The sequence below is a fragment of the Podarcis liolepis genome (assembly GCF_965112155.1).
Source record: "Podarcis liolepis genome assembly, chromosome: 2".
NCBI classification, from domain to species: domain Eukaryota; kingdom Metazoa; phylum Chordata; class Lepidosauria; order Squamata; family Lacertidae; genus Podarcis; species Podarcis liolepis.
The window spans coordinates 122,756,709-122,771,246 of NC_139555.1; the positions used below are offsets into that span (position 1 = coordinate 122,756,709).

The 14,538-nt window shown below is 42.3% G+C and overlaps 1 protein-coding gene across 1 annotated transcript in view; it reads right to left on the reverse strand.

The window, feature by feature from the left end:
* Positions 1-11,242, reverse strand: part of LOC310701103 (vomeronasal type-2 receptor 26-like) — a 255,322-nt gene extending 244,080 nt beyond the window's left edge. Inside the window, exon 1 of the mRNA XM_083491373.1 lies at positions 11,196-11,242. Coding sequence (XP_083347499.1) covers positions 11,196-11,222 — 27 coding nt within the window. The 5' untranslated portion in view covers positions 11,223-11,242. The remainder of the gene's footprint in view (positions 1-11,195) is intronic.
* Between the last annotated feature and the right edge of the window lie 3,296 nt (positions 11,243-14,538).

The window sequence follows — 14,538 nt, forward strand, 5'->3', positions numbered from 1 at the left end:
CTTGAGAGATTCGATAGTAAACAAATATTTTGACTTTGTCCCATATGATAAATGGTTCACTTGGGATGAGATATGGATTTAGGTTATGGTCTGGCATTCTTTTTAATAAGGCAATGCAAATTCCGTTGTTGATCATCAGAGGTGTCAAGGCACTCAAGAACCTTTCTCCGTTATCATTGTCTGAAACCAAGAGGCCAATCCATGTCCATCCAAAATTCAGGAGCAACTTGACAATCCCCCAATACTGACTTTCCCCCTTGGGGGCAATTTGGTAGACAAAGGGGACTTCAGTTTTCTCATCCAGTGTCTGAGTCATAACGCCATAACTGATCTATTGATAAAAGAAGTAGATTAGTGATTTGTTTCACTTTCAGGAAAAGGAATAGATACTGTATTTATTGTCTGTTATTACTTATTATCTGTTATTGTCTGAAAAAAATGTGCTTGCTGCGGTTGATTACAGTTTTAGTCTGAAATATTTGGAGAGTGCCAGATTGGTGGATGCTGGAAGAAAGATCTACTATCACTAAGGATTTTCTCACTTTTTCATTTCCCATATTGACTCTCCTGGAAAGAAAGTAGAATTTGTTTCTTGCCCCTATCCTTCATACCTGTGGGATTTTGTAGATGCCAGACATGACTGAAATCTCTTTCGAGATGGCAGAATTGCTCCCTTCAAGAACAGGCAGCAGGTTATTCCATTCTCCACAGTTATAGTTTGGAGTATTGCTTTGCCCTCCTGCAAGCAGGTCTAGCATGGCAGCAGAAGTCATCCTTGCATCCAAAAAGTTCTCAAAGAGGTTGTAGCCCAAGGAGATGTTGGGTAAGAACCTGGAATTCTGGTTGATCTCCTGAATGGAGAACAAGAAGGACAAGATGTGCCAGTAGAGCCTAGGCATAAAACTGCAATGCAAAAATAAAAAAATGTAAGAAACCTATTCACCATATAAAGAAAGCAAATGTTATTTCTAGGCATTCTCAATCTCAAAGTAGCTCATCCCCAAACAATGATATGTATGTTTGTAGTTTGGGCTGAGACAAAGCATATATTTTTTATTATTTATTTATTTATTTATTTAATAAATTTATATACTGCTCCTCATCTGAGGATCATCTAGTTACAAGGTGTAAATCTATTTACCACTTAAAAATAAAAACTTCCATTGCAAAGAAAGAAAAAAACAGAGAGGCACACAGCCTTCGAAGTGGAATATTGCTTTTATTATTATGAATTAAGTAGAAACTATTGGAGTGGTGTTGGAGAAGCATGACATCCAGTGGCATCTAATCACTTACCATGCAAGCCTCTTTGAGGGAGTCTGGGTAAAAATGTATGGGTCTTCGTGAAGTAATCTACTTGGAGATACGATCCCAGTAATTAGGAAGTCTCCGGGATGGTAGTAATTCTGTGTTTCACTTTCTTTCCAGATCAGATCAAACTGACATTTTTTTCCTTCGCAGTCTCCATGCGGCAGGAGCAGGAGAAGCAGGAGGGAAATCATTTTGCCGGTACCTCCTACACTTCTCTTGTGGCTGCTCCTCTCTCCTCCCCAGCCAGATAATCAGAAGTCAACAGCTCTTGCAAGAACAAAGCTGCAGTGACTTTTCCAGTGTGGGTAACATTCAGGTTTGCCTCAGCTGTTCATTCAGACTCTCTCTGACATATCAGCTATTCTGTGCATCAACCTTTCTCCCCAGGCACAGAGCGAGGAATAACCTCATGCTGAACTTGATTGCAATGTGTAGGCAACCTCCAGAAATATCTCTTGATCTTGGCAAGAATAAATAGCTATGATTTTGATAATTATAAGGAGACCACTGCAACAAACATTAGTCATTGCGAAGCTTGGGTGGCAGGTGCAGAGCTGGAGGAAAAACATGCTTACAATAAATCACAGGTGTATTGCCAAAGTTTGACATGTATGTGTTGGTGTGCAAGTTTGGCCTCAACAGCATATGCCCCGTGGAGCTTAGTCCCAAGCAAGGAAGTCCAGGTTCTGTGTGTCCCATTCAACTTAAAGGGAGGCAGTGAAAGAAGGAAAACAACAGGAAGATTTAAAGGAACTATTAGAGATGACTATCAAAAGCAGCAGAGATATGACATGATCAGAGTCCCCCGAACTCGAAGCATGGGAAGCCCCCACAAAAAAATTATAATTCGGCAGAACATTTGGATTATTTGATATGTATAATGGTTCTAGGGGTTGCTCGTGCGTAAGCCGGTGCCAACACCTGGCTGGGTTGCCTGAGTGAACCTTTTCTGTCCGGACAGCCAATCAACCGTGGCTGTCTCAATCGCTGGCAGAATCCGTCAGTGGGCGTTTCATAAACTTCTTCCAGCAAAGAAGCTCTTTGACGCCTAGTCTCCTCCTACTCTCTCTGCGCAAAAGCCTTCTGCACAAGGAGGGCGTAGGCAGCGGAGGACTCTTCCTCTCCCCGCTGGTCCCCGGCAAGGAGTCATGGGACCGCCTCTCCAATTCCCCCATCTGCCCCCCTTCTCCACTGGTGCTACGCTGATTCTCTTCCCCAGAAGATGGGCTGCCTCTCCCAATCCCGGGACGCTCTCTGGAATCCCTCTGGAGCTTGTTCTCTCCCTCCGGCTCTGATGGCAGTTCCCTGACAATATGTATATGTATAATTTGGAATATTTAATGTGATCTGATTGGATCGTTAAAATGAAAAATTCTATAAAAATGATATTAAAAAAAGAATTATGAACTGTTTGTTTCATTGAGGCATATGGCCCAATGGGGCTTACTCCCAGGTAAGTAGGTCCGGGTTCTGTGTGTCCCATTGAACTTAAAGGGAATTCTGGCTAACAAGGCATAGGGCACTGCAGGAAAATATATGCATTTTAATGAGGCTGCATTTTAAATTGCATGCTGAAGGTGATCAGCTTGGACTCATTGAAGGCCCCAGGCAGCTTCCTGGCTAAAAAAGCTGGAAAACTCTATTAAACATTACTCCTGTTCGTTGCAGATGAAGGGCATTGCACCAAGTGTCTAGAAAATCAGCATCGAAACAAGGCCCAGTATAAATATATACCCAAGGTAATCAGCTTCCTCACTTATGGAGAGTATTTAGGGATCCTCCTGATGTCCTTTGCGCTCTTGTTGTCCTTAACCACAGAGATTGTGTTAGGAATCTTCTTCTAATACCTTGACATTCCCATAGTCAAAGCCAACAAAAAGAACCTCTCCTCTATTCTGAGGATTTCCTGCTTGGCAGGGGGTTGGACTCGATGGCCCTTGTGGTCTCTTCCAACTCTATGATTCTATGATTCTATGATAATCTCCCTCCTGCTCTCTTTTTTGATGCTTGGATTTGTTAGGCTACTTTATTGCCTATTCTGATGGCTGTGCCATTTTTTAAAATATAATTTTTCTTTTTCATTGTGAAAAATGATTAGGAGTGCTAAAATAAATTCAGTAAAGGCACAGACCGTAACCTCTCCTTGATCCCATGTTATCATCCCAAATTTGGTGGGAGGGTGCTAATTGAGACCCTCTGAGTTCCAGTACTATTGGTGTTAATATTTTGGGTGCCTTGGATAAAAGGCAGTATTGAAAAATAATAAACAGAGAAACCATGCGCTGGAGAACAGAGGTTCATTCCCACACGGGTAATGAAAGTTAATAACTTATTATAAGTTATTAACAAGAAGTTATTATTATTGTGGTATTATATTTGAAGTTATATACCGTTCTACACGCCCAGGTGTCAGGGCGGTCCTCAGAATAAAATCAGATATAAAACCTCAAAATACATAATCAAAATAGAACAAAAGGGGAAAGTTGTTTGCGCAGGTTTGCAAACTCCCTTTCCAGAGTGCAAATATGGAGCGTGACTTTCCACATATTTCCACAGTTCCTAAAGAATTCATGAGCAGTCCTATTGATATGACTGATGTCTTTGCAGTGAGAAAAGGCCTCACATTTTTCAGTCATCCAACTACCTGACTTTTTGAAGACAGGAACGTTTTTAATGTTTGATGTTTTACAATTTATTAAGTGCTTTAAGCTACCCAGAGTAGCAGGGGAAACCCAGCCAGATGGGTGGGGTATAAATAATAAAATCATTATTATCATTATTATTACTACTACTACTACATGGGAGCATCTTATACATGAGAAAATTGTTGGGATACTGCCAGGGAGACAAAAGCCATCATGGCCCCACGCCGATGCCGGGCGATCCATCGACCTCCCGTAGAAACGCAGTATCAATCAATTAGCGACAAAAGCCTCGGAAATAGCTTTCCACATTCCAAGAACTGATGCACGCTCTATCAGCAGAGTTCGCACAGCGAAAGATGCACTCAGGAGAGCATTATTTACAACTTTATTCAGCGTTGGTCAGAACAAAGAAAAAACATGACTGCCTGCTTCGATGTCACAGGCACAGAGAGAAAACGAAAGCATATACAAAACATAAACTTCCTGTGAATAGGAAATACACAGGCTGTGACACAACAACCTACTCCCTTTTTAAGGTGGAATGGAAATATCCTAACAAAAATATGGTACATTTAAAGGAAATAAAGCAACATAAACCAATGAGATGTAAATTGCAAAAAATTATTCATGATAGTCACACTGCTTTAATAATGTATTCATGTTTCAAAGGTGAAAGTCCCTTCAGGTTTAGCTCAAGTGTTACTTTTCATCAGAAAATCCTCATGGAAGAAAAACCTGATAAATGCTTGAACTCTGAAAAGAGCATTTGGTGGAACCCACACTTTGCATCCCACCAATGAATGTTTAATGGGAAAGAAACAGGAAAATACCACACCATGTTAGAAGTATTTATATTATTTCAAGCCTTGCGGCCCTTTCAAGAATCCAGAAAGGATAAAATAGTGTCGCTCTTATATATTGCAATAAAGCTCAGATGTTTCTCCTCCTTAGGTGGCCACATTGCATCTTAACTCACCCAAGAATCTAAGCCCTCAAAAGTCACCAGGGAAGCATCTTCAGGCAGCTCAAGCAACAGCAACGGATCATGACTAATTTTTAGCTAGTAAACAAGCTTTAATATATATATATAGTGAACCTAGTCCTGGCAAAAAAGAAAAGGATAAAGTATAAGTATGCAAGAACCTATTGTAGAATAATAACAGGGACCCTGAAGCCCACTACATGTCCCAAGGTCCTCTATCACACCTGAATTAAGTTCACACCAACTGTTTCTGATTAATATTCTGTTTTAAGCAGAACGCATCCCTTTATATAGCCTGGAGAATCAGATGCCATCTTTAGGTTTTTGTTGTCAAGTGCTCCTTTGTGTTCAGATCAGGTCTCAGTATAATGATGTAGCACTTTGGGATGAAGATGCAGCCCAGAAGCCCAGCACTGGAGGCCAACATAGAGAAGACCTGCACAGCTACCATGTATTTTCCCTTGGTGCTCAGGTAGGTGGGCACAAAGGACACCCAAACACTGCAGAAGACCAGCATGCTGAAGGTGATCAGCTTGGCCTCATTGAAGGACCCTGGCAGCTTCCTGGCCAGGAAAGCCACCACGAAGCAGATGGAGGCCAGGAAGCCCATGTAACCCAGGGCACCATAAAACATGGCCACAGACCCTTCATTGCATTGCAGGATAATCTCTCGGGGCTGGGAGTGCATGTCAGACTCTGGGAATGGGGGAGAGGTACTCAGCCAGGTGGTGCAGATGAGAACTTGGACACTGGAACAGGAAATGACAACAGCGTTGGCCAGACTCTTCCCCAGCAATCTCCTCACTCTGTTCCCTGGCTTGGTGGCCATGAAGGCCAGCACCACAGTGATGGTTTTAGCCAACAAAGAAGAGACGGCAACTGAGAAGATGATGCTGAAGACCATTTGTCGGAGAAGGCAGGTCTCCTTCCTTGGCCGGCCAATGAATAGGAAGGAGGACAAAAAAGAGAGCAGGAGGGAAACAAGGAGTATGTAGGAGAGGTCCCGGTTATTGGCTTTGACTATTGCAGTTTCTTTGTACTTAAGGAAGATTCCTAAAACAATGCTTGTCATTAATAGCAGGAAGATAGCAATGGAAACTAGAACACTCCCCAAAGTTTCTTCATAGGTTAGGAAGGAGATACTTTTGGGAACACATTGAACTTGACCCTTGTTTGGATGCTGATCTTCTGGACATTTGGTGCAATGTTTTGCATCTAAGGAGGGAAAAGGAGTGCTTTAGCGTCATTTAAATCCATAACAATCTATTTTCTATTACATTTTAGGGGGAAACGTGTCCATATAAGGGAGGGTCGGGGGGGGAATGTCTAAAAAAAGGAGTGGACAAAATTGGTTATTTCATTTGCTTATTTATGTTTATACTGTTGCCTTCCTCCATGACAATAGAGGTGATTTTGAAAAGTTTCTCAGTTTTATCACCAAAACAAACTTGGGATATAGCTAAAGCTGAGAGGTAGTGACCTCCCACAGAGGTGCTTCTTTTACAGCTTTTGCTGAATTTATACTGTCCTGTCCCATGTGAAATTGTTTTACCTTATATAAATAATATATCTGATTACTGAGGATGCCCTCACAATGATGGTTGATTTGTAGTCCACCAACTGCTTCATTTAGAAAAATAGAGAAGCCAAAAAAGGAGACACAGTCAAAAATGTCTTTTGACTCTTCAAAGAAAGTGTCCCTAAGTGAATGTTTACACAATTCATATTCTCAAAAGGGCTCCCGTTTATATTCACCCACCTTCCTGAGCAGAGATTGTCCCTTCTGCACATGGGGCACAAGCATAGCAGCAAACGGGCTTTCCTTCCTGAACCACTTTGGCGTATCCAGGTTGACAGCTTTTGGCACACCTGGAGCTAGGTACAGTCTAAACATTGAGAACATGCATCAAACAGAAAGTGTCAGGACTACCTGTGTCTATGTCATTCATTTATGGAGTTTAGAATGGACCTAACAGGGTCCCTATTCCCAGTGACCCCAGGCACTTTTCCAGGGAAGCATTTTGATGCAGGACAACATGGCAGTGTGTTTCATTTTTTGTTCGGACAATTATATCTGACTATTCTAAGCAAGTTGGGACACGGGTGGCGTGTGGGTTAAGCCACAGAACCTAGGACTTGCCGATCACAAGGTTGACAGTTTGAATCCCCACAACGGGGTGAGCTCCCATTGCTCAGTCCCTGCTCCTGCCAACCTAGCAGTTCGAAAACGTGTCAAAGTGCAAGTAGATAAATAGGTACCGCTCTGGCGGGAAGGTAAACGGCGTTTCCGTGCACTGCTCTGGTCTACCAGAAGCGGCTTAGTCATGCTGGCCACATGACCTGGAAGCTGTACACTGGCTCCCTCGGCCAATAAAGCAAGATGAGCGCCACAACTCCAGAGTCAGTCATGACTGGACCTAATGGTCAGGGGTTCCTTTACCTTTACCTTTATTCTAAGCAAAAGTATATATTAAAAAAGCAATTTTAAAACCCTGGAATGACAGTGATAACAAAACAGCAGCAATAAAACATACATGAAGGTAAAGGCAAAGGATTCCTAGATGGTTAAATCCAGTGAAACTTGACTGTGGCATGCAGTACTCATCCCCACTTTCAGGCCAAGGGAGCTGGCGTTCATCCTCAGACAGCTTTCCGGGTCATGTGTGCAGCATGACCAAACCCCTTCTGGTGCAATGGGACACTGTGATGAGTGCCAGAGTGCACAGAAACTCTGTTTACCCTCCTGCTGCAGAGGTACTTATTTATCTACTCGCACTGGTATGCTTTTGAACTGCTAGGTTGGCAGTAGCTGGGACACAACAATGGGAGCTGCAGTTAAACATACCACCACCTGATGACTCCAATTTCAAAAAGTGCCTCCTGAATTATGGTTACATTATTATTCTTTTTCCAAAGTGTTTTGAGTCTTGGCAAAGAATGGGGAGATGAGCCTCTTGCGACAGCTTCTTCCACTTAGACCTTCTGTCTCCCATCCCTCTATTAATGCCGTTGCTGCTGCTAATAATGCTAATTGCTTAAGGTGGAATCCTTGGTGTCAAGAGTGTGGCATTCAGTTTCCAATCAACCCCTCCCCGCACGGTAGTATGCTGGCACCATGTTGTTAACACAGGCCAGGAGATGCCATCAAAATTCCAGGTAGCAAGAGCTCTCCTTTCCACTCCTTGCTTCCTGAAATCTGGACATGAATCTCATTCACCCCCTGGGCTGACTTTGGAAATCCTGCACTCCACTGATTAGGGCTTATCCATACTTCCTTTTGGGCCATATTTCTAGTCACAGGTCCATGCATTAAAACTCCATGTCAAAGCAGTCCCTTCCTTCCTTCCTTCCTTCCTTCCTTCCTTCCTTCCTTCCTTCCTTCCTTCCTTCCTTCCTTCCTTCCTTCCTTCCTTCCTAAAACAAAACCCTGCTCTGACACAGATCAGGACCTGTAAGTCGCATTGTGGCACAAATGGAAGTGTCAATGAGCCCTTACTCCTCACCAGGTGTGCAAAGGGCTGTAGTCAAAGTGCCCTTGGAATTATTCACTTAGTGACTAGAGCTTTACAGATGTCATGTGGGATAAAGTAGATTGCCATACCTTCTCAGACCACTTGGGCCACACAATGGCTTGTGAGTTGATTGTGAACTTCATGCCAGTGGATCCGTCTCTCCCTATACTCCCAACCGGCACTCTTACACGAGTCTTATTGGGAAACATCACCCAGTTCTCAATGTCATAGTAAGCTGGTATCTGCCCATTCTCATCCAATCTGAGGCTGCCCATGGAAGTATTCAAAAACTGGAGTCCTCTTAAGAAAGGGTGAAGCTGGAACAGCAGGACAAAACACCAGCATTTATGAAACAGAAAAGTTGAATATAAGCCCATTTTGAGCTCTAATCTCCTAGGAATTGGGGTCTGTGCATATTTCATCTGGACTCGTGAGCCTTTTGCAGCCATTCCTTTTTCTTTATTAGAACATTTGTAGGCAACTCATTGTATAAAATAACAAGGTTTCCCAGGAATAAGATAAATACAAAAGACAATAAAAATACTTCTTAAAAAAATAAAAATAGCACAAATACCAAACTTTTTAATGGTCCTACAAATCAGTGCACAGCATAGATGCCAACTCCATGGGGCCCTAGGTGCCCAAGCACCTACAAAATTCCCCATGAAGGGGTCGGGCATCCACAAATTTTGGTGCCAGAGCCATGCACGCTGCATGACACCTACAGGCCCAGGCATAGGGGCCATATTGGCACTCCTAGTGCACAGTTAGACCATTACCTTATGAATAGAACACCATTTCCTCAGCTGCTCACTGTATCACCAGGGAAGGTTATTTGTCAATAGGGGCCACTCAGGTCTCCTCACAGCCAAGAGCATAGGAGTGGGATGTGTGGCTGTTCAGAGTAGTCCCCCTGCCTGGTAAAATTATCTGAAAGTAGGGGGAATTTGCACATACATACTCCCATGAGATTGAAACTTTTGTTGCTCAGTATTCTAGATAATGTGGAAGCCTGCAAATTGAAGACTTCTCCTTTCCGTTCAAAGTGTAGCCGCTTTCAAGTAGAACTTGCACAATGCCACAAAGGAGGACATCGTCTCCCATTATCATTTGGTTGTGCTAATTTTTGGCATAGAGGTAAATTTCTTAACAGTTAATATAATTTAAATATAAATCCTTTTAAAAAAAATCTGTTTCTTTCAACAGCTTTTCCAACAAGCTGAGAAGCTCTTTGCTTTTCATGTTCCTTCTGTAGTTTTACAGTGTGTTTCATACTATCCAAGCTGTTAAACCGCCCTGCACTCTTTTGACAAAGGCCAATTTTATCACGTAAAAGTTTAGATAGTAATATATAATTTGAAATTCCTTCTATTTTACAGTTGATGGGCAATTTCAAGTCCCAGCAGAGACACAGTGGAAGATGAGGAGGAACCAACTTCTGCTATGATGGCTGCATCTCTCGCCAGAGAGGAAGAACTAGATGGTGGGAGACTGTTCTGACATAACCAGAATAGGCAGAAAGGTCTTCTTCTGCCACAAGACTCACTAATGAGATTTTCTGCCAAAAGGAGCAAAAAGAAATAAAAATCTCAGTCCTAAATCTGATTCCAGTGGTGGGGAAATGATAGCAACTTGCAACAAGGAAAAGGAAATACCTGCCATGGCTGTAGCCTTTGACGTTCCAGGCTGTCTCCTCCATTCGCCATCAGCATGACCCTTGATCTGGATGAATAGGCAGCTTTTAAAGCCCGAGCCACAGCTTGGACACTGAAATAAGTGACGTAGCTGTCTTGAGACAGGGTTCTCTCCAGCTCCTCTTCAGGCAGCTACTCCAGTTTCTCATTCTCTGTGCATCTTGTCCGACCTTTCACAGCCAATGTGTCCTTTCTATATAAACAATGAAATGCTTTATCCCAAAACTGCTCAAGAATTTCGGAAACTGGCACATAGGATTGGTATTTGTTCCTTAGTAGGGGCTTCATTATGAAGGACAAAGATCCATGGATGTACTTGAAGAGATCAGGAGCACTATGAAAACCAAAATTAATGTCTAGAAGACCTGTTGAGATCCAGACTTTCAACCCAATTTGTTTCTCAAGAAATAGTTGTATTATCATGAGTTCAGTCCATGCCCCTTGACTGCTTTTGTAGTAAACAAATATTTTGACTTTGTCCCATATGCTAAATGGTTCACTTGGGATGAGATATGGATCTGGGTTATATTCTGGTATTCTTTTTAATAAGGCAATGCAAATTCCATTGTTGGTCATCAGAGGTGTCAAGGCACTCAAGAACCTTTCTCCGTTATCATTGTCTGAAACCAAGAGGCCAGTCCATGTCCATCCAAAATTCAGGAGCAACTTGACAATCCCCCAATACTGAGTTTCCCTCTTGGACACCATTTGGTAGACAAAGGGGACTTCAGTTTTCTCATCCAGTGTCTGAGTCATAACACCATAACTGATCTAGTGAGGAAAGGAAGAGATTAGTGATTTGTTTGACTTTCAGGAAAAGGAATAGATACTGTATTTATTGTCTGTTATTACTTATTATCTGTTATTGTATGAAAAAAATGTGCTTGCTGCGGTTGATTGCAGTTTTAGTCTGAAATATTTGGAGAGTGCCAGATTGGTGGATGCTGGAAGAAAGATCTACTATCACTAAGGATTTTCTCATTTTTTCATTTCCCATATTGACTCTCCTGGAAAGAAAGTGGAATTTATTTCTTGTCCCTTCCCTTCATACCTGTGGGATTTTGTAGATGCCAGACATGGCTGAAATCTCTTTCGAGATGGCAGTATTGCCCCCTTCAAGAACAGACAGCAGGTTATTCCATTCTCCACAGTTATAGTTTGGAGTATTGCTTTGCCCTCCTGCAAGCAGGTCTAGCATGGCAGCAGAAGTCATCCTTCCATCAAAAAAGTTTTCAAAGAGGTTGTAGGCCAAGGAGATGTTGGGTAAGAACCTGGAATTCTGGTTGATCTCCTGAATGGAGAACAGGAAGGACAAGATGTGCCAGTAGAACCTAGGTGTAAAACTGCAATGAAACATCAAATAAAAAATGTCGGAAACCTATTCACCATGTAAAGAAAGCAAATGTTATTTCTAGGCATTCTCAAAGTAGCTCATCACCAAACAATGATATGTATGTTTGCAGTTTGGGCTGAGACAAGGAATATTTTTTTATTATTATTTATGTAATAAAATTATATACCGCTCTTCATCTGAGGATCACCTAGTTACAAGGTGTAAATCTATTTACCACTTAAAAATAAAAACTAGGAGATTGCAAATTCCATTGCAAAGAAAGAAAGAAAACACACAGCCTTCAAAGTGGAAAATTGCCTTTATTATTTTGAATTAAGTAGAAACTGTTGGAGTGTTGTTGGAGAAGCATGACATCCAGTGGCATCTAATTACTTACCATCCAAGCCTTTTTGAGGGAATCTGGGAAAAAATGTATGGTTCTTCTACAGTCAACATACTTGGAGATATGATCCCAGCAATTATGAAGTCTCCAGGCCGGTAGTAATTCTGTGTTTCACTTTCTTCCCAGATCAGATTCAAGGGACATTCTTTTATTTGATTTTCGCAGTCTCCATGTGTCATTAGCAGGAAAAGCAGGAGGGAAATCATTTTGCCTGTACCTCCTACATGCGGGTGGTGCTGTGGTCTAAACCACAGAACCTAGGGCTTGCCTATCAAAAGGTCGGCGGTTCGAATCCCCGTGACGGTGTAAGTTCCGTTGCTCAGTTCCTGCTACTGCCAACCTAGCAGTTCGAAAGCATATCAAAGTGCAAGTAGATAAATAGGTACCGCTCCAGCAGGAAGGTAAACTGCGTTTCCGTGCAATGCTCTGGTTCGCCAGAAGTGGCTTAGTCATGCGGGCATATTCCGACTCCCTCAGCCAATAAAGCGAGATGAATAAAGTGCAACCCCAGAGTTGTTTGCGACTGGACCTAATGGTCAGGGGTCCCTTTACCTACACTTCTCTTGTGGCTGCTCCTTTCTCTTGCCCAGCCAGGTAATCAGAAGTCAACAGCTCTTGCAAGAGGAAAGCTGCAGTGACTTTCCCAGTATGGGTGACATTCAGGTTTGCCTCAGCTGTTCATTCAGACTGTCTCTGACATATCAGCTATTCTCTGCATCAGCCTTTCTCCCCAGGCACAGAGCTAGATATAACCTCCTGCTGTCCTTGATTGCGCTGTCTGGGCAACCTCCAGAAATATATCTTGATGGGAATAAATAGCTATGATTTTGATAATTATAAGGAGAATAAATTTGACACTGCAACAAAATTTAGTCATTGTGAAGTTTGGGTGGCAGGTGCAGAGCTGGGAAAAACCATGTTTATAAGAAATCACAGGTGAATTGCCAAAGTTTGGTGTGTGTGTGTGTGTGTGTGTGCGCGCGCAAGTTTGGCCTCAACAGCATTAGGAAAGCTCTGCAGCCAGATGAGACGAAGTCCCATCTAGTCCAGCATCCCATATATTGAAGTGCCTGATCATACACCTTTGGGAAGCTCACAAGCAGGGCATGGGGATAAGAGCCCTTTGGTGGTCTTGTTCTGCAACAAATGGTATTCAGAGACAGTGCCAGATTCACGTATAAGCTAAACAAGCCATAGCTTACGGCCCCACTCTCTTAGGGTCCCCCAAAAAAGGTTAAAGGGGGGAAAACTGCATGTACATTTCCAAAATATAGGATAAAAAACAAATAATATAAACATACAGCAACAGTGTTTTGTGTTGTGTATGTACTTATTAGGTCCATAAATTACAGTATAGCCTATATTCAACACAAAATCCAGTGACAATTTGTTGTTGACAAAGAACAGGTGGACATATAAAGGGCCCCATTATCTTCAGTAGCTTGGGGCCTCATCAAACCTAAATTCAGCCCTGTTCAGAGACATGCAAGCCTCTGAGCCCCACAAAAACCAACCCACAGTTAGATCATTAAGAATCATCAACTGTTTGTTTCTTTAAGGCATATGCCCCATGGGGCTTACTCCCAGGTAAATAAGTCCAGGTTCTGTGTGTCCCATGGAACTTAATGGGAATTCTGGCTAACAAGGCATAGGGTATTGCAGGAAAATATATCTTTCTTATGGAGTTGAGAGATGCCTTCTTGGCTCAGGATCAAATTGTGCAGGTTCATAGAAAGAGATTCCCAGCACACAGCTATTAACTGATCTTTAGAAAAAAGAAATAAAAGAAACTGCCAAAAGAAAGCGAAGAAGAAATACAATAAATGCTGGTGTGTATAAAAGGTTGAATAGATTAGTTTAAAGTGTATCAATGAGACAAAAACATTACAAATCTCCATATAAATCAAAGAGTAACATCAGCCACCCAGACACTTCATTCAGGCTCCAGCAATAAACACAGACCCTTCCACCAGGAGCTTAGTGGAGCTTGGTAGATGCCAAATTAGCACTCCAACTAAGAGGGTGGAAGTCTTAGGGGGAGCCTCTGCAACACCACCTTCCCTGTTCATGAGTGAGAGGTGAGCAGGTCTTACTTGAAATGGGCCACTATAGACAAAACAGGGTTAGGCTAGTGATGGTGGTTGATAGTAGAGGTGTTGTGTTCTCTGAGATCAATAGTAGGCAGCAGAACAAGCTTAGAAGGAAGTTTGAATGGCAGCCATTTGACTAAATGAAGAAGTTTGACTGCATCTTTTAACATTATCTGTAAGTTTACAACCATGGCTCACATGAACAGTAGTGCCATTTTGCCCGCACAATAGGGAGTGCCCGGTGCCATGGGTGCGATGCAGCATGCATGGCCCTGGCACCAAAATTTGTGGGTGCTCGGCCACCGACCTTCCTTGGGCTCTAGGGATGCTAAAAGAACTGTGTTGTACATAGTTGTTCTACTACGTGCCAGTACAATATACTATTGCTGACCTTAGTTAACTGTCTGTCATATTTTCTTCTACAATGCTGTGGCTTCAGTTACGCGAGCTGACTGCACACTGCACACACCCCAACGTTACAAATACATTTTCTTTTCTTTTTTATAATAATTTTTATGAAGTTTTCCATTTAACAAACCAATCATATCACATTAATTAATCCAAATTA